The sequence below is a fragment of the Solea solea genome, chromosome 2 (assembly GCF_958295425.1).
Source record: "Solea solea chromosome 2, fSolSol10.1, whole genome shotgun sequence".
Classification (NCBI taxonomy): domain Eukaryota; kingdom Metazoa; phylum Chordata; class Actinopteri; order Pleuronectiformes; family Soleidae; genus Solea; species Solea solea.
Genome location: NC_081135.1, coordinates 27,105,105 through 27,129,915, shown reverse-complemented (window position 1 = coordinate 27,129,915; position 24,811 = coordinate 27,105,105). Strand labels below are relative to the sequence as shown.

The window sequence follows — 24,811 nt, the reverse complement described above, 5'->3', positions numbered from 1 at the left end:
TCCTGTCAGTAGATAAGCACATGAAGTGAGTGATTATCAATCATTTTGGAAAAAAAAAAAATACATTACTATCATTATTCAGTTCATCGCAAATAATTTGTATTCATGTATGTTATGAGTCTTCCACTTTGTTTTTACATTGTTTTGTATGATATTTTTTGCTGTGCATGCATTGGTTAAGTCAGGTATCCGATGATGTGGCACTGCTTAGCCCAGACAGTTCCTCAACATAGGCTGATGGGAAATGTCCGGTCCGTCCATTTAGTTTACCAAACCACCACCCCTTCTCCTCTTTTTTGTAAATGTCCAAAATATCTCCTGTAAAATACAAACAAATCAGTATATCAGTCTGTATTCACCTCTGTAGTTTTAACTAATTTACCGCTCAGCAGCAACTTACCTTCTTTTAAAGTCAACTCATCATCTTGTTCAGGTTTGAAATTGTACAGGGCCTTGCATTTTCCTATACTGCAAAACACTTCTGTTGTTTGACCTATACAAAAAAATCATTATTTGTTATTGTGGTAAATTCATTGTAAATCTGCAGATGTGAGCAGAAATAAACACTTCTGTGTTTGTGTCTGGAAATATCTTACCTTCTTGATTATCATTGCCAGTGTGAGACGGGACTCTCTGCTCTGAAGCTTCTGTTTCATGTGTTGAATCCGTAGATGTGACCTGGTCACTGGCACTTTGTGGAGGCTCCACAGACGGTTGGGTCACAAACTGAGCAGGTCCTTTGTAAATGATGGAAGCTCTCAGTGACTGTCGGGACCTGAATGTTGTCCTCCTGAGTTTGACTTGACGAGTCAGTTGAACTACACTGTGCTCGCAGTCCTTTGAAAGAGTAACACTTTACAGGTTATGTTTTATCTAGCATTTAGATCATCAAAAATCTACCATTGAATGTATATCATTGGCTGATAGCATAAGGCATACCTTTTATTAACTGGATGCAAGTGGGGGTGGGATAAACAATTAATTAGACCACTTTAAAAGATAATTTACCACAGAATCAGGATATTTTACTTTAGGAACCAACAGCTAAACAGCAGTTGGAAGTTAATCTTTTAGTTTCCAAAGTGGCTTTATTCTAAGCATTTTAATCTGAAGGCTCACATTTGTGCTGTGTCCTGTTATTGTCCTTCTCTATTTTATGGACTAAAAGATTCAATAAACAATCAAATAAACAGATTGCAGAATCTCCTATAAGGACAATAATCGTCAGTTGCAGGAGTAGTCTGAATATAATTTGTAGCAAACCCGCTGAAAACATGTTGACCAATATGAAATATTGACAGTCTGTGTGTGTCTTAATAGTATTGATTAAAAGGTACTGGATCACGTCTGACGGAGCTGTGGTAGTAAATCATACGAAGAAGCTGAGAACCAATTATCTGATGTTCAGAACCCAGCAATTTAAATCACCTGACCTACTGTAGATCAATGGCACCACTTTAAATGCAGCCATTACATTAAGCTTACCATATGGCTGTTGCCGTTTCAAACCAGATGCATGACAATCGCAAACACCAATGGAAACCAAATATCACCACACACAAAGTAAAATAGATGTCGTCTTACCTTATCTTTCCATTTCACAATGCTGTCTCTAAATCGGTGAAAAGACTTAGGTTTTCCTTCTAATTCAGACAGTGATGACGAGAGTTTGTGAAATGTTGCCTCCAGGAGATCCAGTTTCAGTGAACACTAGAGGTAGAAAGCTGACATTAGCTGCGAGTCAAGCAAACCCCATTTATGATCAGTTTAAATATACGTCTGCACTGCATACACCACCCAGTCTACATTATTATGTGAGGCATTTCTGGGTCAAAATATCGATTTGGTGATATATCGTTGTCTATCCCTGTGCAATACAATAATCGATACAGCAGGGAAAATATCGATCAAGGCATTGCTACCTCATGTCTCCTCATGGTGGCACTGTTCAAATGAATGAGGGAAACTTGGGCAGAAGTTACCTGGCCGAAGAATAGGGGGTTCAGAGCAGGATAATGTCGGAGAAAGTTACTTTAAACAGATGCCCCGTCCACGTTCAATACATAGACTTAATGCACTTTGTGCTCTATGTTGTGAATAAACAGAGAAATCCTGCACATTTAGACAGATACCGTGATGTGTATGATTGTTTTGCAATATATTGATTATCACACAATCGTTGTATCGTGATATTATTGGTATCGTGGACCATGTATGTCATTCCCACCCCTAGTATAGGTTTGTCTCCATTTGAGCTGAATAAATCTTTTAGTGCAGTGTTTACCTCATCGAGCTGCTGTTCAGTTTCCTCAAGGTTCTTTTGGTTTGAGAATGAAGGATTTTCAGAGTACATTCTCATCAGTTTTTCAATTCCTGCAACAACAACAATGTCGAATGTGACCGTGAGAAGAAAATACCTAGTGCTGTGTGGATTGCAAGGTCGTACTGGATCTCAAATTATTAATATTGTGTCATTTGAATGAATAATTGACTGTATTCAACTCACCCTCACGGTCTTTCTTTGTTTTTGCAATGGTGTCCTCCAGACGCTGGAGTTTGAGTTTGATGGCCTCTCTTCGTCGCTCTTTGCCCATCAGTGATTTGCTGTCCTCCTCCTGTTTTACCAGAACACGTCATAATACGCATGAATCAATCACATCTGTAATTATAATCTTGGCGTTTACAAACACTTGCCCTGCAATCTGCACATTCACATAACCTTTATAAATTGGGTTGATTCCAATGAGATTATTATTGTATCTCCACTGTACAAGTGTGTATGGTTGTGTAATATTGTAAAAAAAACAAAAAAAAACTTTATACACATTAAAGCCCTCATAAAAGACGTCACATCAGCTGCTGACTTTAAATGACAAGTATATCTTTGCATGCGCAGCATATACAGCCTCGTCAAAAAGCCTTAAAGGAATACTTCATCGACTTACAAAATAATCAGCCATCAAAAACTCAAATTTGTTATCTGCAGCTGAGAATCTGTTCTCCTCCACCAGGGTCCGAATGTCTTTGTCCATGTCCACCCTTTGGACTAACAGTTCTATTTGTTTTTGGCCCTAGAGGAAGGACATAAATTAACAGCGTCCATCAAAGGCTTTTTAATATGTACAGTAATTGTGGGAGCGCGGCGTGACATGACATGTCAAGATGTCTCACGTGTTTGAGGGTCTGGCCAAAACCAGACATGTGGAGGCTGTATCTATTTAAGATGTTGCACAGAACTTCAATTCTCTCTTTCTCCAGCTCTTGTATGATCTGAAAAAAGCAGAACGTCGTCACGCTTTGAGGCTTGTTGTGTAGCATATTCAATCTTTGGTAAACAAGGTCATTGTGGCTGGACAGCCTACAAAGTAACTGCAAGATCATGGGTTAGAGCCAGAATCACAATGTCCTGCAGAAATGTCCTTGAACACAGTATGCTCCTGTGCACGTGTGTGTGTACCTCTGTTCCTCTCATACGTTCAGCACTTGAATGGCCGACTGACCTGGCGCTTATAAACCATTTTCTCCAACCAAAAGCTCACTGGTTATGACTCTGATCTCAAATGAGGTGTCCGTGAGCAAGCCTGAAACTTCCTGTTCTCTCAGAAAAAGAGGTAAAGCTCCTCCTAGAACTTTTTTTTTTCCATCACCTGGTAGCAGTTTTTCAGGGTGTTTTCCCACTTGAGTCTCATCTGATGTCCCTCCATGTTAATATTAAAGTACTCTTCATCCACCCGGGCCTGCATCTCCGCCGATTTAGTCAGTCTGTTAAGCATCTGTTGTCGAGAACAGGGAAAAAACTTTATTCTGACAGCCTCCCCCCCCCATTTATTCTATGTGAGAAAACACAGGGTAAAGCAGATCATGTAACTGTACCTTTTGCTTTTCCTTTTCTGTGCTAATGTGTTTGTTGTTCTCCACAAAGTTGAACAGAGCTTCATGTTCTCTCGTTAGTCCAACCAGTTTCTTCTTTATCTGATTTAGAAACGAGGAAACAGAAGCAAGTAAATCACAGAATTTTTACAGGCAAATAAACCAGACATGACTGAACCCTTCTCTAACCATGCCCACATATTAACATTTGAATCCAAATCCATATTTGAAACATTTCCGTTTATTAATTGTGGTGATATATCCTTTCTACATACAGATAAATACATCAGGGTTGACATAAGTACTATTATGTTCAAGCAACTTTGAACTGACAGACATGAAATATGACAAAATGACGTTCATTTATTTCATACTGTACTTCAATCCTTCAGTAAGTTCAACTTTTATTTAATATTTGCAAGTAAATATTAATTCAAGTGAAGACAAAAAATGATACGCGTGTATTTGTGTGCGAAAAACAAGTATGAAAATCAAAAGAAAGTATTTATTTGCCTTGTCATATGAGATGCATTCACAATTGTGTTGCTCCGAGACTTTATGAATGTAATAATACATTACAGTGGCTCGTGATCACTATGGTATGACAGGTTATAGAAACTGTTGTGAAGTGTTGTAACGGTTTAACACAACATAATGCATTATTGATTAAGTGTATGCTATTCCCTTTAATGCATCATGAATGCTTTGTACTGCATTATGTCGTTATTTATAGTCCATTATATATATATTGTATAAAGGTTACAATAACACAAACTGGTTTATGTTTGTCCCTGTTGCAGGTCCAGCTGTAAACAGCTGTTTATTTCTTGTGTCTGTGTGTTTTGGAAGAGCGTTCACCTTGAGCTGCTCACTCCAGTTTGCAGTAACAAGTTTTCCAGTCCTTTCAATGGCACTGTCAAGCTATTATAACATAGAAAAAAAGAGGCTTAAAGACACATTGAGGCTGGAGGCTACAACAGAGATAATAATAATAATGCTAAAAATAAATAAAGAATTACATACAGGCTTCTTCCTTTTACCGTGTTCATCTAAGACTTGACGTATTTCCAGAATTGCCTCTTGCTGAAATGCATTTCCTAATGATCTGGAATGAGAACAACAACGTCACAACGTCCCTTTTAAAAGCAAACCACCCTGACACTGGTTTAATGTGTGGACAGGCACATTTATGAGGTGAAGTCAGGCTGAAAACTACCTGTGGGCGTCTGCTCTTGAGTACATCTCATCTGACACATGACACCAGGCGCCGTAGGTGGAACTGAGCGGGGAGTCAGCAGGAAAATGTTAGAGCTGTGGACTAATGAGCGCGACACCTACCTGTGTTTCGCTCTTGTCTGAGAACACACATGCAGATGTGTCCACAGGAAGAGGTCACGTTCAACACAATACAGATAAAATATCATTCAGTACTGCGCCCCTTACTTGTTTGGCATTCCCTTTGAGGCCCTCATGAGTCTGCCAGCAAGTTTTTGTAGTCCTTTAGCATAAGTAAGGTCAAGCTCAGCCCTAGTAAACGTAAAAGGTGCAGCGTGGGGGCAGGAAAAACACGCACACACACACACACAAGTCAAACAGTAACTTATGTGGCCAGTAATATTTAGACTGAATGCTGTTGCTCTACCAAAAACCTACCTTTGCTGAAAAACTGTCATAAGTTCTTTGCAGAAGTACTCCCCATTTTTTGAAAATCTTTTCACGTTTTGATACAGCTGGTTATACTGGAAGACAGTGAGTATGACTCCATTAGTTGTTGGTTTGTTGTGCTATATAAAACTCAGAAGTTCAAAGTGATTAAAATGTCGATGTAACTGTAGTTGTGTCTCTGACAATATAATCCATTAAAAAAACATTACTCCAGTCAAGTCAAACATAATAAGAAAGAAATACTCACCGAGCAGCTGCTGATAGGATCCCTCATCTTAAGACTGTGGCTGTTTGTTGACTTTGGACCTGGAACTTTGACCACCTTACCCACGGAGTCACTAATGCGGAAATCACCTGAGCTTTAGTCAGTGTGCCGTGCAAAGGAAAATTCCAGTGAGGGAGAACAAAAAGGAAACCATAAATGTAAACTCAAGCCCCGGCGAAAGAGAGGGGAAGATAGAAACACAAAACAAGAGACCCATTCACACTCTCAACTTTCACTGCAGGCCTGTTACTGCATGGGGGCAAAATAAAATAGCTTTGCTTTTATTACTCACTGTGGAAAAAGGAGATAAACAAAAACGGCCACTTTCTAATGTATCCCCATTAACAAAGTGGCGTATGAACTAATTAGTAGTACTTTTAAAAATGGCCTTTGTTGTAAAACAGCTTTTGGGATGCAGTTAGAAACCCTGGTAATCTGAGATACCTGTGTTTAAACCAGCATCAAATTATGATTGTGTGCCACTTAGCTGGGAGATTAACTGTTAACACAACACTGACATGTGATAACCTGGAGCTGAGACTGCACATGCATGCAGAGGAGTTGTAGTGGAAAAAAGCAGGTGTGGCTTCGGTCTATTCCCATGTCCCAGTGTCCAAGTTCTTAAACTGAAACAGATAAATGGACTGTACCCATGATTTATTCATAGCACACATCTGTTTTTCAGAGTAACAAATGGATATGGTATTATTCAGTGCTAATTTGTGAAATCATTGTCTTTACGAAATTAGAGTCAGGCACCAGAGTTTGATCAAATCATTTGCAGTATTTATGTTTTTGTTTTTATTGAATAGTTCAAACAACTCATGTTTGCCTCATAGGAGAGAGCAAATGGAAAATGCTTACCAGAAACGTACCAGAATACTTAACAAAATGCTTCGAGAGAGAGAGAGAGAGAGAGAGAGAGAACAGCACCAAGCCATGTCTGATGCACACACATAATACTGTTATTGACATCTCATATAGTGTTGGAGTGGAGAATGTGTCGTGTTGTTGTTTCCCAAATGTGAGTAAACCTCATATATTACAATTCATCTAAGTGAAGACAAACTCGGTCGTCATTTCGGCAAATCTTTGGGAGTGTAGCATTAAAAAAGAAAAAAAAACCCGGTTCTTCAGCATTTCGCTAATAATAGTGACATGTGGGGAAAAAAAACAAATCTGCTTCCTGTCCGAGATTATTTCATCACTTATACTGACATTATAGTAGAATAGGTGTCCGACTAAACCGTCTGCAAACATATTTAGAAACAAAATAAATAACACAGAAAGAGACAAACATTGGGGAATCACACCCCTAGTATGCCAGACTATTGTATGTTAAATTAGCATGCTTACACCATAAAGTGGAATGCTGTCATTCAATTGGCTAAACAGAGAGTGGCTTGTACTGATATTAGTGCTTTAATATCTCACTGAAATTAGGCTTTGATGCAAATACACAGATGGAGGTTGCAAAGAAGGGCGATCGTAAAAGAATCAAACCGAGAACAAAACTACAATCACGTAATTGATGTATGCACTTTCAGTACCAGACCGGCGATGTTGTTCACGTGTCCACCCTACACTCAAATACGTACACGCACACAGATTGATGGACGGAGTCGGTAGAATGCTCCAGTGCTGTGATATAAGCTTAGTCAGTGTTCATCGGAGTACGGGACTCCGGTCAGGTAGCCGTTGGTCCCGTGATTTTTATTGGTCCCATTGGTGGCGCTGCTGTGGTGCTTCTGACTGGGTGGGGGGCTGTCATCCTCATCAGAGCTGGACTCAATGTCACTGCGGTCGTCTTTAGACACCTGTAGAAATGGGAAGGACGGTTAGAATTTTAATCGAAATTGCAATACTGGCTACTAGAATAGGGGTAGTCTTTCTGAAAAATCCTTCCCAACCTCAGTTTCCTCTGAGTTGAGAAATGTCTTCATTCTTTTCTTTGTTACGTGCCCACCAGTGACACTTGGTCCTGTTAGCAAAGATGGCGGACACTGTGTACATTCTGGAAATGAGGTCCGGTCCCCCTACAAGTGGCTCTAATAAGTGTGGAATTAGCCTTGCAGTTTCAAGCCTAAGACCAAGGCTCGACCCAAGTGTCACTGGTGGGCACGTAACAAAAAAAGAATGAAGATACAGTATTTCTAGACTCAGGAGAAACTGAGGTTGGGAAGCAAAATTTTTCAAAAAATACTACCCCTATTCTAGTAATACAAAGCTAAATGCAAAGTATTCCTTTAACACTCAAACTACCGGGAATGATGTACCTACTCGAAAGACCATAGAGGTCATTTTGACCTTTCATAGGTTAATATTTAATATAATTTCAATAAATAAAGTCCAATCTGAAAATGTTATATGAATATAGGTGATCGTAAACATGAGGAAACAAACGCAGCTGTTGATGGCTGAGGCTTTGAGGCTTTGAAGTAGAGCTAAGCTAACATAGATAAAACAACTCGTAATAGTCACAGTGATATGAGTCTTCAAAGGTTGAGGTCAGTATCATAAAATAGACATGTTACACCCTCTATAATGCATATGGTCAAATTGACCGCTATGGTAGTTAAATGTAGATATTACCAGAACGTTTTTGCATTTTGCCATTTTTATATATAACACTGTTAAAATGATAAATACACACATTTAGAAATGTTTCATGTGTTCAATTTCAACAAAGTTATCACCCTAAAAAAAATATGTTGTTCAAATGAGAATGAGAATAATTACACAAAGAATGACCATTCCCTCTCATTTCGCAATCAAAATAATCACAATTAGATATTTATTCTAAATGGTTCAGCCCTAATAGAGGTTAGATAGTTGTCATTGTCTGTGTTATGCGTGGCAGCGACTGTATGCATGACGGCGTTACAAATGTTGGTTATTTAACAACAAGCAGCAACAGCCATAAAATCAGTTTGCAACCTTACAATATTTTCAATTCATTAACACTGGACTTTACACATGTTACAATGCATTATTAAGATGCCACTATTTTATTCATCACTCATGAACACGTTTCAAAGACTCCATTTCAGGGAAATCAAGTCAACAACCATGCCGACTGTTATATGAGGCTGCACTTAAGCAGCGTGGTGATTTGAGCTAAATGCTAATGTCGGCAGACTAATGTGCTTTATTTACGGTTGTAGCGCGCTACCATTTACTAAATGGCACTAGGCACAAAGCACTGCGGAGGAGAATGTCACTAGTATTACATGTGTTTTAATGATAAACCAAAACAAATCAATCAATTCTCTGATGGTGGCATTGAACGGCAGATCTTCAAGATCAGTTATTAAGATCCTAAATGTTATGGAAATCTATTTTTAACATTTGCAGTGATATTTCAGATTGTGTCAACATGGGGAATCGATCATTGATAAGATTCAAGATTTGTCTATTTGTCAGATGAGATTGTACACGGTACATTGACGGTGAAATTTAAACTGCGACACACAATTCTGCTGAAAACAAGATAAAATCTTATTTAAATTTGAATTTAAATAAGTTAGAAATAAAGGTAAATGAAATAAAAAAAGGGAAGTAGATTAGAATATAAAGAAAACTGTAACCTATCAAGTCTACTTACATGTAAAGGATTCCATTTCCCCACCTTGAAGATCACATTTAGCAGAGACGACAGAGAGAGAGAGAGAGAGAGAGAGGAAAGTTAAAAGTGGCTGTGACACAGTATTTATAGATGTACAAGCAAAAAACCTTACCCCCAAAACATTAAACAAGGTTAGATGGTAACACACAGGACAGGATCGGTGTGTAATGACTCACCTTTCCTTTGGATATGGCTCGGCACGCTGTCTTCACTATGAGGTAGGACCAGAAGGAGTGAAGGAGCTGTAGCAGGATGAGCAGCAGGTTGAAGACCCACCAGGACGGGTAGGGCCCTACAATCTCCCAACTCTCAAACAAGGTGGTGTTTAAAATCCTTCCATAGCAACAGCAGGCAACAATGAAAGAGAGAGAGAGAGAGAGAGAGAATTAACTTTCCATTCAGAAAAACAAAGGATTAAGAGCACGTTCTTTAAATGGAGGAATTCACTATATGCACGGAGCGTCAGTTAACTTCCTTTCAGCTTTCACTAGGGGGAACTTGGTCTTTGCTAGGTAACATTAGTGATTAACACTCACAATATCTATCACTATTACCTTGTTTTTTTAGTGGTTGAATATAATTATCTCAACTTTAAACACGACGACGTCGGGATTGAACTGTAAATTTTGAGAATAAAGTTGGAATATCACGTCGACTTTAATCTTGACATTTCGTCTCCACGTGTCCATCAGAGAGCGACCACTCTGGAGAAGCTGCAACTGAATCACTGAAAGACGGTCAGGCTCAGACGTGGTTGGAATGTGTCGAGAGTTTCTGACCTGCTGAAACTCTTTTTCTTTGACTGGAAGCGGTAAAATATCGCAATATCCTAAATATCGTCTATCTCTTTAGTGACGTTACCGACCTCAGTCTTGGACTGACTGTCCGGATTCAGTGGCAGCTTCTTTGGAGCGGTCATTTCATGGACTCTCTTGGTAACTTCTCCGACTATAAAAAAACCCCCAAAAAAACTTCTCTGACTGTAGAACATCTCTGCATCCTTAAATGACATGATGCATAAATAGTATAAAAAGATGTGAGTATATGTTAAATAGTTTAAAGTTATAGTTCAATACATGCCGCTCCATAAATCCAAAGGTGCTGATGATATAATAATAATATTAATAATCATATTTTTAAGTATATGTGATAAATTTGTCAAGGGGCCAGTTCTCCCTAATGGCTGCCTGTGAATCATACTCCAGATTCTGTAGCCATGGCAACAGCTTTTACAGTAATGACAACTTCACCATCAGCATGGCCAGTGCTGACAAAAATCCAGTCATGTTACAGTGTGGAATCGACATCAGAGAACGAGGTGCCAGCTGAAACCTTTCAAACATAAATTGTTGCATAGACGAATCCCAAAGTGTTTCTTTAGATTACCCTTAACAATTAGAGACGACAAATTATAATCTGGATGCTGGAAATAGCATGTGTTGTGTTGTGTGCTGATCAAGTGTCATTGGTGGCTCAAAGAAAAACTGTGTCTGCCTGATTCAGAGATGAATCACCTCTCCCGTCACTTGTGAAAGGCGTGATAACACTGCTGCTGATGACTGTTGTACACTTTCAAGGCCTAAAACTGTTTAGTAGTAACGCTGCAATTATAATGATTAGAATTGTCTTTTACCAGCCACTGTAATTAAACATTTAGACCCCTAAAGATCTGGCTACAAAGAAAGCCATAACAAATAGTGTCCATCATCTTAGATGGATTAGCTACAATTAACGACTCAAAAAAAATGAAAAGCTGAAAGGCAAACACAATTGGAAAACAGTTTGATGTTAACCGTAAGGATCTGCTTTTCATTTGTTTATTTGCTTGGATTTCTGTCAGAGGTTAATGCTGCTGTATCCATAGTAACTATTTCTTAGCAACAAAATTCACAGAGATGTGTCTCAACTCCAAACTGTGGAAAGTAGTGGGGGGAAAAAAAAAGCACAGAGCCCTTCATTTCTGCTGAAATAACATATGCAGGACAAACAGACGTCTATTGCACAGATCCTTTCGCTGCGACTGCCTGTGAACACCACATCATTAAAACACAACGGTACAAAGGAGGTGCGGTAAATAAAAAAAACACTTACCACACAGGGTAAACCCCCAGTCTGGAACTTATGAAGAGAACTGCAAACATTGCAAACAGGAGGTTGCACAGAATCTGACATTTGGCATAGTTGGCCATCTTGGCAGCCTAGAAAAAAATAAATCAATAATTAATATTTTAAGCACTTATATAATTATAATTCTTGTGTTCAGTATTATAACCTTAAAGTATATGTCCAAAAAGCAATGTACCTGAATGATACTAACAGTTGTACAGTACTGGATAAAAAAAAAAAATACATATGTCCGTCCAAACACAACCAGTCAACCCTTGTATCCGTCATTTGAATCGTCTCAGCCGTCCTCCTCACCTCTATCAGCACGTCCGCCGCGTCATGCAGACACATGACCAGAGTTCCCACTCGTGCCATGTTGTTCACGTAGGAAAAGGTGATGAGTGAGATTGTTGCCACGTGGTGCAGGAACATGATCAAGAAGTCCTGGGGACACAGTTTGCCAGAGAAATGTCACACAACGTCATTGTCACTGCATGCAGGACAATCCCACAGCTTCTAGGACATTACAGGAATGTCATTTGGTAAAAGAAACGGAACGTGTGGAGTTTGAGTGTGTACTTGACACCAATGAAAACAGCACATTTTCACAATCACAAGGCAACTACTGCTCAATAACATAGAACAAATTTGTGGAACCGGATTGGAGCCTTTTGTAATTTCATGACCTTGAAATGCAACGTCCTTCAAAATAAAACATCTATTTTGGCCAGGCATGCTCATCATGTGCGTCTGAACATTATGACATGAGAGTGATTTATCGCAGCCGTCACAAAAATCACAATCCTCCGTGTCTGAGCAATACATTAAAAGTGTAATGTAACTGCTGCAACTGTATCGGATGTATCGGCACGATATCTGTATTGGCAGATATTGGCTTTAAAATGGGATATCAGCAAACACACCAAAATCTACCGATATGACTAATGACTACAACATTAGGCTGCTACTTCCTTGACTTCTATGATATTATTTTTTTTTTTAAGTTTATTTATTTTGCGGTAATCTGTCACGACATGTAGGCAAAATATTTTGTAAATGATTGACTATATGACCTCTGCAGTTGGGCGCAGGTCCAATATCCAAAAGTCCAATATCATGCATCCCTAGTTGCAACATATTTGTAAAAAAAATTGTAAAAAAAGTGATTTATTTAAAAGTAATTACAGATGTCAGATAAGAGTATTGGAATTAAAGTAATGCAAGTGTCAAATGGCAGCTAAAGCACACTTTTTCCACTTAATTAATAATCATTATCGGCAGTGCAGTTTTGGTCCGGACCATTTGCGTTTGCGCTTTCTATGAATGGGCCTAGAGGTGACTATGGGTGAATGAAACACTGCTCTAGCAAAACCTCAGCTGCTAGCTCCACGTCTCAGCTCAAAGCAACCACAACCAGTCCAACATAGCAAAAGAATGAGAAGGAGGACGAGAAGGAAAAGCAATGATGCAAGAAGATAGAGAATGAAAGCAAGGCAAGAGTGTGCAGGGACAACATACTGGAATTGGCAGGGGGTGCAGAGGACCTCCTCAGTGTAGTACTGTGCATGAAAAAACTGAAAGGAGAAACAAAAGCAGACAACATGCCAACAGTCAACAAAGAGATGACAGAGTGAAGGCATACACAGCATGGCATCATGGGGGCTGCTGTGAGTGCAGTGAGTGGAGTGTGTTTTTGAGAGGAGAGCTGAGCTGGGGATGGACTGGAGACAGGAGTGGGATTATGGCTGTAAGGCATGCAAATTGATATTTAATGAACCCTTAACTGAGTACGCGCAGCGCTTTACACCACTGGTCACATTCTCTCACACACACACACACACACACAGCTCCTATATATAGCGCTCCATTATGTTTCACTCACGCACCGGAACAATAGGGTTTAATTTTGGGGTTTAGCATCTTGTAAAAAGACACCGGAGAAGTCGCAGAAGAATCAGTGCAGGACAGCCTCCAGGTGCTGAGTTTCTAAAAGTGAGTTCAAGGCAAAATCAAGATGGACCTTTACATTTAATTTAGAGCACAAAAGTACATAGTATATTAGCAGTAAAACACTACTTAATAAATAATTTAACAGTAAGTTGTTATTTGTAACAAGTGGCGTGTGTATCTAACTATTAATCAGTTATTCGGTTATGGATTATTCTGTTCTACATTTGTCACTGTTACAGATTCAGTGCGTTACATTTTTATTTGGTAGAAACTGAAGATGAAATAATTACACTTTGTTATTTAATTTGTTGTTATATTTATATCAGGAGCTGGGTCAGCTCTTTGGACGCTGCCATTTTGGATCACCATTTAGCCCACAATGGACAAACTAAACAATCTTTTGAGTTTTAACGCTACTTTTTACACAATGTTCCTTGACGTATGGTAATAAAACTCAACACACTGTACTATTACAGACCTAATCTTAAACTGTTGATTTAACAAAATGAATGCTTATCGTCGCTATGGTTATGGCTATGGTCATGGAACGTACCAGTGAGATGATGCTGAGGCCAAAAGCACAAACTTCATAGAGTCATGGTGATGGTCAGAAAAGAGACGTTCAAACAACGCTAATGAAGCTTTGCAATTGCTTCTTTCAATGGCAAAAACAACACAAACATGGCTGTTTTCCACATAAATATGACTTAAAATGCCACATTTCCAGCTGTCAGCTGTTATTACAGATGTGTCTCGTGTGGCTTGCAATCATTCTTACCTTCCTCTTGATATCTGTAAATTGGGAAAAGAGTAGGGAGAGGTAGAACGACAGCTCCAGTATGTAATAGTAATGGATGTCCACAGTCAGTGGCTGAATGAACACACAAAAAGCAACAATGTTAAAAATAAACATTTGGGAGTTTTGGTATTGCAACACATGTGGCTGTGTAATGATAAGAGAGTGTGGGTGAAATGTGCTGTGTTGTGACATTTACCTGGTAAGGATAGTTGTACCAGCACTCTTTAGTGTTCCATAGCCAGGGAGTCTGCAGCAAATGAAATCAGCAAACATGAATCAATACGTTTGAATCCAATACACCCAGATTATAAAATAAAATATAAAACATCATCAATCATTAAACTGAGCTGAAACTCAGTGAAAGTGAAAACTCCACGGACAACAGTGAAAACGATGTCGAAGGGCCTGGGTTCGCGACCGGGTCTCCCACAGTCCACAGACATGCAGAGGTTAACTGGACACTCTAAACCAGGTGTGTCAAATGTACGGACCAGAACCTGTACAGCCCCCAGGATGGATTTGTGAAATACTCTATTTTTCAGTTCCAGACATCTGTAAATGGTTAAAGGAATACTTCCCTGATTTGCATTTAGCTTTGTAGCTATTACTAGAATAGGGGTAGTATTTTTAAAAAAAAATTGTGCTTCCCAACCTCAGTTTCCCCTGAGTTGAGAAATGTCCTGTTAGCATAACTGTTAGCAAAGATGGCGGGAACTGTTTACATTCTGAGGTCCCGCCCCCCCACGAGTGGGTCTAGAGCAGTGGTCACCAACGTGGTGCTATATACTACCCCTATTCTAGTAATACCGAGCTAAATGCAAATCAGTAAAGTATTCCTTTAACTAAGCCATCTTACTGTTTAAATTGCACCTATTTTTCTCAAGAAATTTCCAGTTGATCATAGTATGTTTTGTAAAATGATACTGAACTAGGTGTGAATGTGAGAGTGAATGGTTGTTTGTCTCTGTGTGTGGAGGATAAAGCAGTAGATAAACCCCAATGAAGGAATGAATGACTTTTATTATTATTGAAAACAAATAAAGCAACAGCAAAGATATTTAACACTACTACTACTACCACCTTTTAATAAAGCCTATAAAGACAATTTACTGTAGTATCAATGCGGTGTCATCCATACTATAGTTTATTTTCCTGTTATTACATGTTATGGATATAAACATATTATTGCCTTCATGAATTCTGGATCTGAATCAATGTTATTTAGCGATTATTTTATAGTGTGTAGCCAGAGTCAGGACATAGTGATATCAGGAGAGAAAAAGGGGGAATGATAACAGTGATACTGAAGAATACTTAGTGTATAAGCAAAGGGTAACTCATTGGTATGACTGTCTGTCTCTTGTACTCCTCCCTGGACATAATCTATTAATAAACTTCTTCCACAGAAAGAGGAGCCTGCATCACTGAAGGCAAATATTTAAATATTTTTTTCACGGAGCACTTTGTCACACAAATTCATACCTGTGAGTTTTCCCCCCCTCTTTTCTGCTATTTCCTATATTTTCCTTGCGATTTGACCACTCGTATACACTTTGTGTATAATATTACACTGATCCATCTTAACCACATATTTCAATTTCATATTGGCACAATGGCTATAATTTCTGGACTGTCATTACAAGAGCCAGTCATTCTTTGCGCTTAGTTTACCTTGAAAATAATGTATTTTAAAAGTACCGCGCTGTCATTGATGTGTGCTTGTTTTTTTGATTTACAAATGTGAAATAAGTCATGCAGTGTTTTCAATTAATGCGTCCAGCCATTTCCATTGTAACCTCACGTTCAGCTGGCTCTTTTACTTACATTACATTGTTGTGATTGGTATAATCTTGACTATACAGTATTTTTTCTATCTGTATTTGTGCTACTTTTTCTGAGTTTCGATAATGGGTGGATTTGATTGAGAAAAGCTCATGAAAAGCTATTTTGAACAGAGATCAATGGGAAGAATATGACTTTGTCAAACTGTTTATTTGAAAAAGTGTAAATCAGGCTTATGTGGCACATAGTGTAAAAGATCACATTCATGGCAAATCATTGACACATTAAATTTAATGGATAATATTATTATTTAACATTACATTTGCCAGCAACTTCTCCCTTCAGATCAATTATTATCCTGCACTTTTTACTCTTGGCGTTTTAATAAGCAAATGTAATCCCTTATACCATCATTTATTCTATTTTTAGCCCGCAGACTTAATTACCAGCCTATTCAGAAACCACAAGATTTTCATTCTCGCCATGCCTCAGTGACTCATGTCATCTTTAACCGTCACAGCAGAATACCAGTGCTTGTCTGTGTGTCTTTAACTGTTACCTTTTTAAGGAAACGAACTCCGTAGGTAAAAATGTACAGGTAGAATGTAAATCTCCACCTGAAATACAAAGAGGAAAAACACGTTAAAGTTATAAATGCAAGAATGGAAGGAGAAGCATTCAAATTCAAGGTTTTTTTTTTTTTTTTAGGTTACATAGAGAAATACAAACAAAGAACATTCCAGAATCCAACATTACCAGGTGAGGTGTGGGCTAAAGCCAACTGTACATGTGTGAAGCACTTATATAGATTGCTTCTTCGGTTCAGCACATTGCAGCATAATGTGGCAATGCCTGTGATCAGAATCCCCACATCTGCAGTCGAGGGTGAGTCACTAAAAATGGGACAGCGCTGACTTAACTGTGGTGAGGTCTGCAGAGGAATAAAAGATGCTCACACAGTGTCCTGCCCCAGCCTGCTCTGCTCTTTATATAATCCTGCACTGCATTTAGTGACCACAAGAACACAATGGCAGCTAAAGTGTTTATGAGCTCTGAGGCAGAGAAGACACGGCTCCAGTCGACACTCCAGTGATCAAAAACCTTCACAGTAGTTTATCTACACAACTCTGAAGTGTGGTTGGGAAACAAATTTGCAGTTAAGTCTGAGTAGGGGACTATTTTGTTGTGTGTTCTTGTGTACAGTACACTGTACTGTATGTGTAATATTTACATCTGAATACAGTGACAATGTGTAAAAGGAGAATCCTAAACAATCTGGTTTCTAATTGAAATCATGAAAAATCAATGTTAGAAACAATTAACATCCTAAGTTCTCAATATTGCATCTTTCTCCATCTTGTTTCAAATCTAAAACAAAATAAATATTGTTCTGAAGCTTGACTTAGAAATGATATCTATACTAGGGATGGGAATCGGTGCAATATTGGTTGGGACAGATAAAAATGCAAATATCTGATACAATCCAAAAATCCTATGTTAGTATATCGCATGCTTCACTATGCACGGACTGTAAACATGTAAATAAAAATCAGCAAAAGCATTTTAGCTGAGTCATGTTTGGGCTGTTTATTTCTTCACCTTTTTGGGAGAACAATATTTGTTACACAGTTGGAGAATTATGGTCTAAAATGACTGTATCGGACTCATATCGGTATCGGTAGATACTAAAGTTTGTGATAACAGTATTGGACACAGAAAATGCGGTAATCCCTAATCTAAACTCAAATCTCAATAATTACAACCCTTGCTGACCTATATGACCTTGAATTAAGCACATTTTGTGAGCCACAGCCTCCCAACTCAACAAGACACGCTCAAAAGAGTTTTCTTGTAATGCGAAATAAAACCAGTGAGTCCGTATTAGCTCCCCAGTTTATGAAGATCCCACAGAGCAAGAGCCTTTCACAAGGAAGCAGGCATTCTTTATTTAATACTGGGCAAATGTGGACACCGTCATTGGCTGCTTTTTGGTGCTTGATCAATAGAACTGTGCAACCAAATTGTCTGGACAATTCTACCTGACACGCAGTAAAATGTGTTGCATGGCAACTGCTGTTGAATCCCTTTGAAGTGCTGCCATATTTCTACAATCAGAACGACTCGCAGCAGCTTCTGCAAATACATCTTTTCTTTCTGAAATCGGATGATATGATTATTATTTTTTTTTTTTTGCCATTATGAGGTTTTTCCCCGATGTGGCGCTGATACAGAAGATGAAATTATTTTTAATTGAATTATCTAAGGGCCACTGTTTATTATCTGTACATGATGTGGCAGCATCTAGCCAATTACACGTGTACTTAATTACAGCTGGTTGGTAACAGCGGTTAAAAAGACTTACTGTAGGCTTATATTTTATGATGAACTCGCCCTCTATACATTGGAATCAAAACTCAACCGGTACAAAGCCCTGATACACCCATATTCCCTGTTCAATCAGAAGAAACACAGCTATCCTTTTTTCTTTATTTGTCTAATTTGGTTAAACTCCTAGGCATGATTAGCTACTTGTTTTAAAGTGGCATTTTATTGTCAACAAGCTATTTCTAGGGAGATGTCATTGACATTTCGGTTAGAATATTGGCAACAAATTAGAAGAATTTTTTCCTGCAGATGTTAAATTCATTTTTTTTTTTAGAATTTAAGCAGATTGTAATGAAAAGAGAAGGCAGTTTAAGAAAGCATAGACAAAATGACATTTGTTTTTAAGAAAAAGTGTTTTACGATGGCAACATATTTTAATAACGGTACAAATATTTCATCTTAACGTATCCTAGCCTAATATTTGCACTTGCAGCAGTTATGTCAGGTACAGTAAACCACTGTTCCCAGCCAATAAAAAAGAAGATAGAACCCTGCCAATCCCAGCTGTCATAGGGCAAAAGGTGGGGTACACCCTGGACAGGTCGCCAGTCCATCACAGGGTCACAAAGAGTCAAACAACAATCCACATTCACACCTACGGTCAATTTTAGAGTGTCCAATTTGCCTAATCCCCAAATTTGCATGTTTTTGGACTGTGGGAGGAAGCAGGAGTACCCGGAGCAAAACTAGTACTAGTGACATTGAATCTTAAAAATACCCCCATCTCTTTCTTTTTAGAAGCTGCCATTTGCATTGTTTGCTCATCATCATTTCTCCTTTCTCAGTGAAAGCAGAGCAGAGAAAGGAAGGGAGGAAAGTGAGATCATACAGTTAAGGAGTTATTGAAGCATAATCCTGCTCCAGTTTGTGTTAACCCAGGAAAACCAGACAGAAGAGGATTTTGCAGATAACACTACCCTGTTCCCCTTACTGTTTTTCTTGCTTAACTTAAAATATAATTGATCAACACATGCAGCTTCTGCCACTGTGGTGAAATAATAATAATAATCCAACATGTATCAAATTATCTTTTCGGTCTTTTTAGATGGTACAACTGCAGAAACATCTGTCTGCTGCAGGTTACTTGCTGAAAAAAGAAAAATCAATACTTGGATTTGCTGGAAAGGCTTTTTGCCGTACGTCCGGGGGAGGACGAGGACACAACAATGGCTGCTAAACAAACTTCATGCAGAGTCTCGGATATTACAGACCAAATGTGTTTGCTACATACTGTCTGCATAATGAACAGAGCAGACAACAGATCAGCCATCCTGACAACTGAGAGACAAAGAACGCTATCAGTCTGCGACAGCTGTGCACGAGAGCCTAATTAGAGCACAATCACTGCGTGGAGGACTGAAGCCAGCCCCCCATTTGGAAAACTGCATTGTAAGCAAACTCAGACAGACAACCTGAGCCAAACTACTGCAAAGCCCAGTGTCTTGTGCAGTCAATTACGCCGTATGCAGATAACAGCTTTGGCACAATTGTTGCTCTAACAGAACGAATGCCGGCTGAGCGCACCAAATAAAACCGCATTCTTAATTCCAGACGAGCACCAAACTGCTCTCTGCTTGTGTGTAAAGCCGGTGGACTGTTTCAGCTTCCTCTCAAAAGCTGCGATAGACGTCGAGTGGTCTAATCAGCCCAAACTGTACTCCTGAGTGAACAGCAGCCTCAGGCTGATCAGAAGCTGTGAGGCTCAGACTGCCAGACTCTGCTCTACTCGTGTCAGACATGACTCTGCTCTGACAGCCACGCTCACTTGACGGCCTTTAACATCACACTGCTAAGTAACTACAATCTCCCTGATGGCAAGTGCTCGGCTGCAGATTAGCCAGTTCTCTATAGCGCCCTGAGTGGGTTTTGTTGTTTCGCGCTGGGACACTTTTATCCCATAGCAGCACCAGCATGCATGTCGCAATCTTCAGAGACAATCACGGATGAATGAAAGTGATGATGCTTCATCATGGCAGCTAAATGACCATTCAATCGCTGATTAAATGGTTGTTGATTACTAATAAATACAATAAATATCACTGCAAATTCTGTGCATTTATATCTTTTTACAGTGTGTTACAATTGTCTTTGTATATATATACACATGGATCACCATATATGTTATATACAGTACTGTGCAAAAGTCTCAAGGCACCACCAACTTTGTTGTTTTTATGTCAAATTCTGTGATCGTTGGCATTTTGGATTGGAATGATGAGACTGAAAGTTAGTCTTATATATTCATACAACTAATACAACACATGTATTTAACCCTTAGTGCTCACACAGTACGGATCTGTGCCGCAGGTGCACCCTTATTTAATTGTTGTAGGAATAATACACGACTCCTTATGTGGACATCATGGGGGTGTGTGTTTTGCATAAGTCACAAAATAGTCCGTTTTAATTCTACTCCAGTTTTAACAGAGCCAGGGTCGTGACACTTGGACCTTTTTTCCCTAAAAATGTTATTTATTTTAAAACTGAATAAATGTTTCCCTCATTTTCTGGACATGTTTCAATAAAGTGATTGAGGAATAGTTATACTGTATGGTGATTTATATATCCCTTTAAAACCAACAAAGCTCCTAAAGTACAACATATTATCTTTGAGCTCCTGAGCAGCCACCGAGTTCCCCTCATTTCCCTACACTATGTAAATGAGAGTGAAACTTGCTGGGATGAAGGTAAACAACAGACCTGCTTTTACTAACGTCACTGTTGACTTACTAGTGAATGGTAATGCAGTATAGCCCGTTCAGATCTGTCTTCATTTGGCACAGAATTCCCAAACAACAATACGTTCACATTAACACAAGCAGACATGATTTGCTCTGTGGTCGATTCTTGCGTGAGGATCATAAATGTCAGCGTTAACGACATAAAGGGGTGGTGAAAGGGCTTGCAGCTAAGTAATGTAAGGTGTGCGCTGTGCTGTGTTTAATGTAATTTGCCTTACATGCTTTCACAGAATCGAGCGAGAGTGCTGGGCTTCTCCTGGTTGCGTCGCTGTCTGAACCAGCGCTGGATGGTCCGCACGTCCCAGTCGAGCTGCTTGGACAGGCCCTCCAGCCTCTTCTCATCTGGGTGCTGGCAGGACAAAAATAAATAGATATGTATGTGTGTTTGGATGAATTACAAAGGGGCATAACAGGAGGCCAATGAGAACAACATGCTCCACCTTGGTTATAGCGGTGAAAACCTTCTCGAGGATAGCGTTGGGTTGTGCTTTTTGAGGCCCGCTGGCTTGAATCTTCAGGCCCATCGCACATGGTCTTGCAATAAACCTGCACGTTTAAAAGATCAGAACACAACACTGTCATCAGCAGGGCGATTGTTTCATTACAAGAGGACGTCGAGAGTCAGGATGTAAATGTATAATTTCTCGGGGATGACTTGGTACCACCACTACAGATACCGATGTTACAACCCTGAGTATCTAACAATACAGATACTTTCTTACTGATGCATTTATCACCTGCACCACACATGCAGCCCTATCTCCTGTATTGGTCACATGATGCCTTGTTGCTTAGTGACACATTTATTAAGGTTTACAGATCATTTCTGGTTTAACTTTTTTATCTGATCCAGTACAGTACAGCTCATCTCCATTACTTTATTTGCAGGTGGTACGAGGACCCATGCAGTTCTCGCTACTTCTTTTGAGTCTACATGGACATAAGGGACATGGTTGCAACAGACAGGTCACTAGCGGGAGGACCACTTTTGGTTTATCGGTTGATATATTTGAGATATTTTTAGAGGGATAGCTAGCTTGACAGATAGACAGACAGAAACCTTATTAGTCCTAAATCTCCAGCAGGAGAGCACTATAGGAGTAAAATGCACAGTAAATGATAAAAAGAGATACTAAGATGTGATAATTATAAATGAGCCACTGTTGATTTGGACACAATCCGTATCGATATTGGTCAAAATCACTGGATCGGATATCGGACTATCTCTCTCTCTCTCTCTCTATATATATATATATATACATAAATGTAAATAAAAATCAGCAAAAGCATTTTAGCTGAGTCATGTTTGTGGGCTATTTACTTCTACTTTATGTCACACAGTTGGATAATTGAAATGGCTTAAAATGTGTTGTTAACAGCATTGGTCTGATATTGGTATCAGTAAGGTTGTGATATCGGTATCAGTATCGGACATAGGAGAAGTGGTATCGTGCCATGTTTGATTGCAGTGATATGAATGTGAAAAACTGGTTATTCAAGTAATCCAAAAATATGTACACACTTAACTTAATAGCAGGGTTCTTTACTGGAGGTAATTAAATAATATTATTTTTAAAAATGAGTGAAGGGCTTAGTGGAGAAGTTTAAATCACTGTCCCACATAATGCAGAACACTATTGTCCCACATAAAAATGCATGAGGAGGAGAAATGTTCTGACCATCATGACTGTGTGTTAGTCATGATGATGATTGTACAATCACAAGTGGGTCAGCAGCACACATTAGGATTAAAACTAGAAGCCTGTTGGGTTCGGACTGGGACCAGTACCGGGGGTTGGGACCGGTAAAGATGTGGAATCATGAATGTGCACTGACAGATGCATATAATGCAGACAGCGCGTATCGCTGCGGGCCTGCAGAGAGGATGACGATCAGCGCCGGTGATTTGTGCGATAAACAGAGATGCCATTGTTTAGGTAACAAACACGAGCCGCGGGATTGTGCTGCATAATTTCATCGACACAACAAACAGCCACCTGGATTATCTCGGCACTCACTCAGACCCACCTTTCAAAGACCAGCCGTATCATAAAGATGCAGAAAGCTAAAGGACACGCCAGATACAGATCCTCGGCTTGCGGGTACGTTGCCTCGTCAGTGTTTTTTAAGTCAGCCCATGTTACATTGTGCGGGAGCCAGAAGCGCTCGTTCCAAAACCACGCCAGAATACCGGCCATGTCCGCGGCACTGCAGACTCTCTGACCGGCTCCGAACACAAACGGATGTCCCGCTGAACCTCGGTGGTCTCTCGCCGCGCTCGGACCGCACAGACTCGGCTAAAGCTGGTGGTGATGGTGGTGGTGGTGGTGGACGTGGTGATGAGGATCCGTGTGTGAGACGCCGCCGTCCGTCCGTTTCGCCACAGCTCCTCCACTGTAGGGAAGTCGACTCAATCAGCTCCTCCGCAACTGATTGGTGCGTTGAAATGTCGCGCAGTGGAGTCGCCGTGTACGTTATCGCCGGCTTTAACACGCACGGTCTACGATGACACGGGTTTAGTACGAGCTCACTTTACGTGAAGAAGGAACGGGTGGTTTTTTTTATATATATATTATTATTTCCTTTTATTGCGTTTGTTGCACACAAACTATATCTCTTATATGGTGAGAGGAATCTCACAATAAACCACAAATCAGGGTGAAGGGTTCACTGTGACGGTTTTCTCTTCAAATGAGCGTTTGATAATTCCAGTAAAAACCAGGAAATCAGCACAAATAATATGGCAACAATGTGGGAACGGGCTTTGTCAGCGCACGGCTTGGTCAACTGCGCCACCTACTGACGGATGTGGTGTAGTACACAGTGGTGAATGCTGACCTTGTAACAGTACATGAATGGTACATGAATTAAGTGTCCCATGTAGGCTACTTCATTGAGATATATATACATATATATATATATATACATGTATATGTATATGTATATATACATATATATACAAACATGTATATGTAATTATTTATATATATATATATACATATGTTTTTTTTATTTGAAAATACTTTGAAAACAATTTGAAAATACTTTTATATTTTTAGATAGGTCGATAGTTACAGCACCAGCTAGCTTGACAGACATTAATCCCATAGCGAAATTCAATTCTCCAGCAGCAGAGGACAATAAATGCACAGTAAATAATAAAGAGATACTAAGATGTGATGATTTTAAATGAGCTACTGTTGATTTGGACACAATCCCATATAGTAATAAATGGGGATGAGCCAATTGGATATACAGTATCGCAAATTTGGATCCAAAATTGGATATCGGACAGATAAAAATGTAAAATCAGATACAATCCAAAAATACTATTCTCTAAATATCGCATGCTTTCACTATGCACAGACTGTAAAAATGAGAATAAAAATCAGCAAAAGCATTTTAGCTGAGTCATGTTAGGCCTGTTTATGTCTTCTTTTTTGGAGAGCAATATTTATGTTACACACATAAATGGTCTAAAATGACAAAAAAAGTGGTATTGTCTCATTACTAATTAAAATATGTGTACATACTACTGCTACGAATAATCACAATAATATACATTTATTATTATTATTATTGTATTTACTTCCAGCCTCTCACTTCCAGTCTCTTCAATTTCA

The 24,811-nt window shown here is 39.2% G+C and overlaps 2 protein-coding genes across 2 annotated transcripts; both read right to left on the bottom strand.

The window, feature by feature from the left end:
* Positions 1-181: 181 nt before the first annotated feature.
* On the bottom strand, positions 182-5,872 carry nostrin (nitric oxide synthase trafficking). The gene is made up of 16 exons (XM_058620248.1): positions 5,783-5,872; positions 5,524-5,609; positions 5,314-5,397; positions 5,087-5,149; positions 4,894-4,975; positions 4,729-4,791; positions 3,874-3,972; positions 3,648-3,773; positions 3,172-3,270; positions 2,946-3,071; positions 2,507-2,615; positions 2,285-2,373; positions 1,585-1,710; positions 597-837; positions 401-493; positions 182-318 (listed from the first exon to the last, which is right to left on the bottom strand). The coding sequence occupies exons 1-16, from the start codon at positions 5,807-5,809 to the stop codon at positions 182-184; spliced, it is 1,650 nt and encodes a 549-aa protein (XP_058476231.1). The 5' UTR covers positions 5,810-5,872.
* Positions 5,873-6,570: 698 nt separating this feature from the next.
* cers6 (ceramide synthase 6) lies at positions 6,571-24,005 on the bottom strand. The gene is made up of 11 exons (XM_058653500.1): positions 23,217-24,005; positions 21,629-21,734; positions 21,407-21,537; positions 16,622-16,679; positions 14,477-14,527; positions 14,260-14,352; positions 11,847-11,975; positions 11,517-11,623; positions 9,602-9,758; positions 9,405-9,428; positions 6,571-7,617 (listed from the first exon to the last, which is right to left on the bottom strand). Exons 1-11 carry the CDS (start codon positions 23,384-23,386, stop codon positions 7,459-7,461), a joined length of 1,185 nt encoding a protein of 394 aa, XP_058509483.1. The 5' UTR covers positions 23,387-24,005; the 3' UTR covers positions 6,571-7,458.
* Positions 24,006-24,811: the final 806 nt, after the last annotated feature.

Coding starts and splice junctions, on each gene's coding strand:
- nostrin (XM_058620248.1), bottom strand. CDS start 5,809: ATGAGGGATCCTATCAGCAGCTGCTCG. Junction 3,774..3,873: donor CAGAAAAGGAAAAGCAAAAG/GTACAGTTACAT, acceptor TCTCGACAACAG/ATGCTTAACAGACTGACTAA. Junction 3,072..3,171: donor TTGGCCAGACCCTCAAACAC/GTGAGACATCTT, acceptor TCCTTCCTCTAG/GGCCAAAAACAAATAGAACT.
- cers6 (XM_058653500.1), bottom strand. CDS start 23,386: ATGGCCGGTATTCTGGCGTGGTTTTGGAACGAGCGCTTCTGGCTCCCG. Junction 21,735..23,216: donor ATACGGCTGGTCTTTGAAAG/GTGGGTCTGAGT, acceptor TTAAACGTGCAG/GTTTATTGCAAGACCATGTG. Junction 11,624..11,846: donor CGGCGGACGTGCTGATAGAG/GTGAGGAGGACG, acceptor ATTTTTTTCTAG/GCTGCCAAGATGGCCAACTA.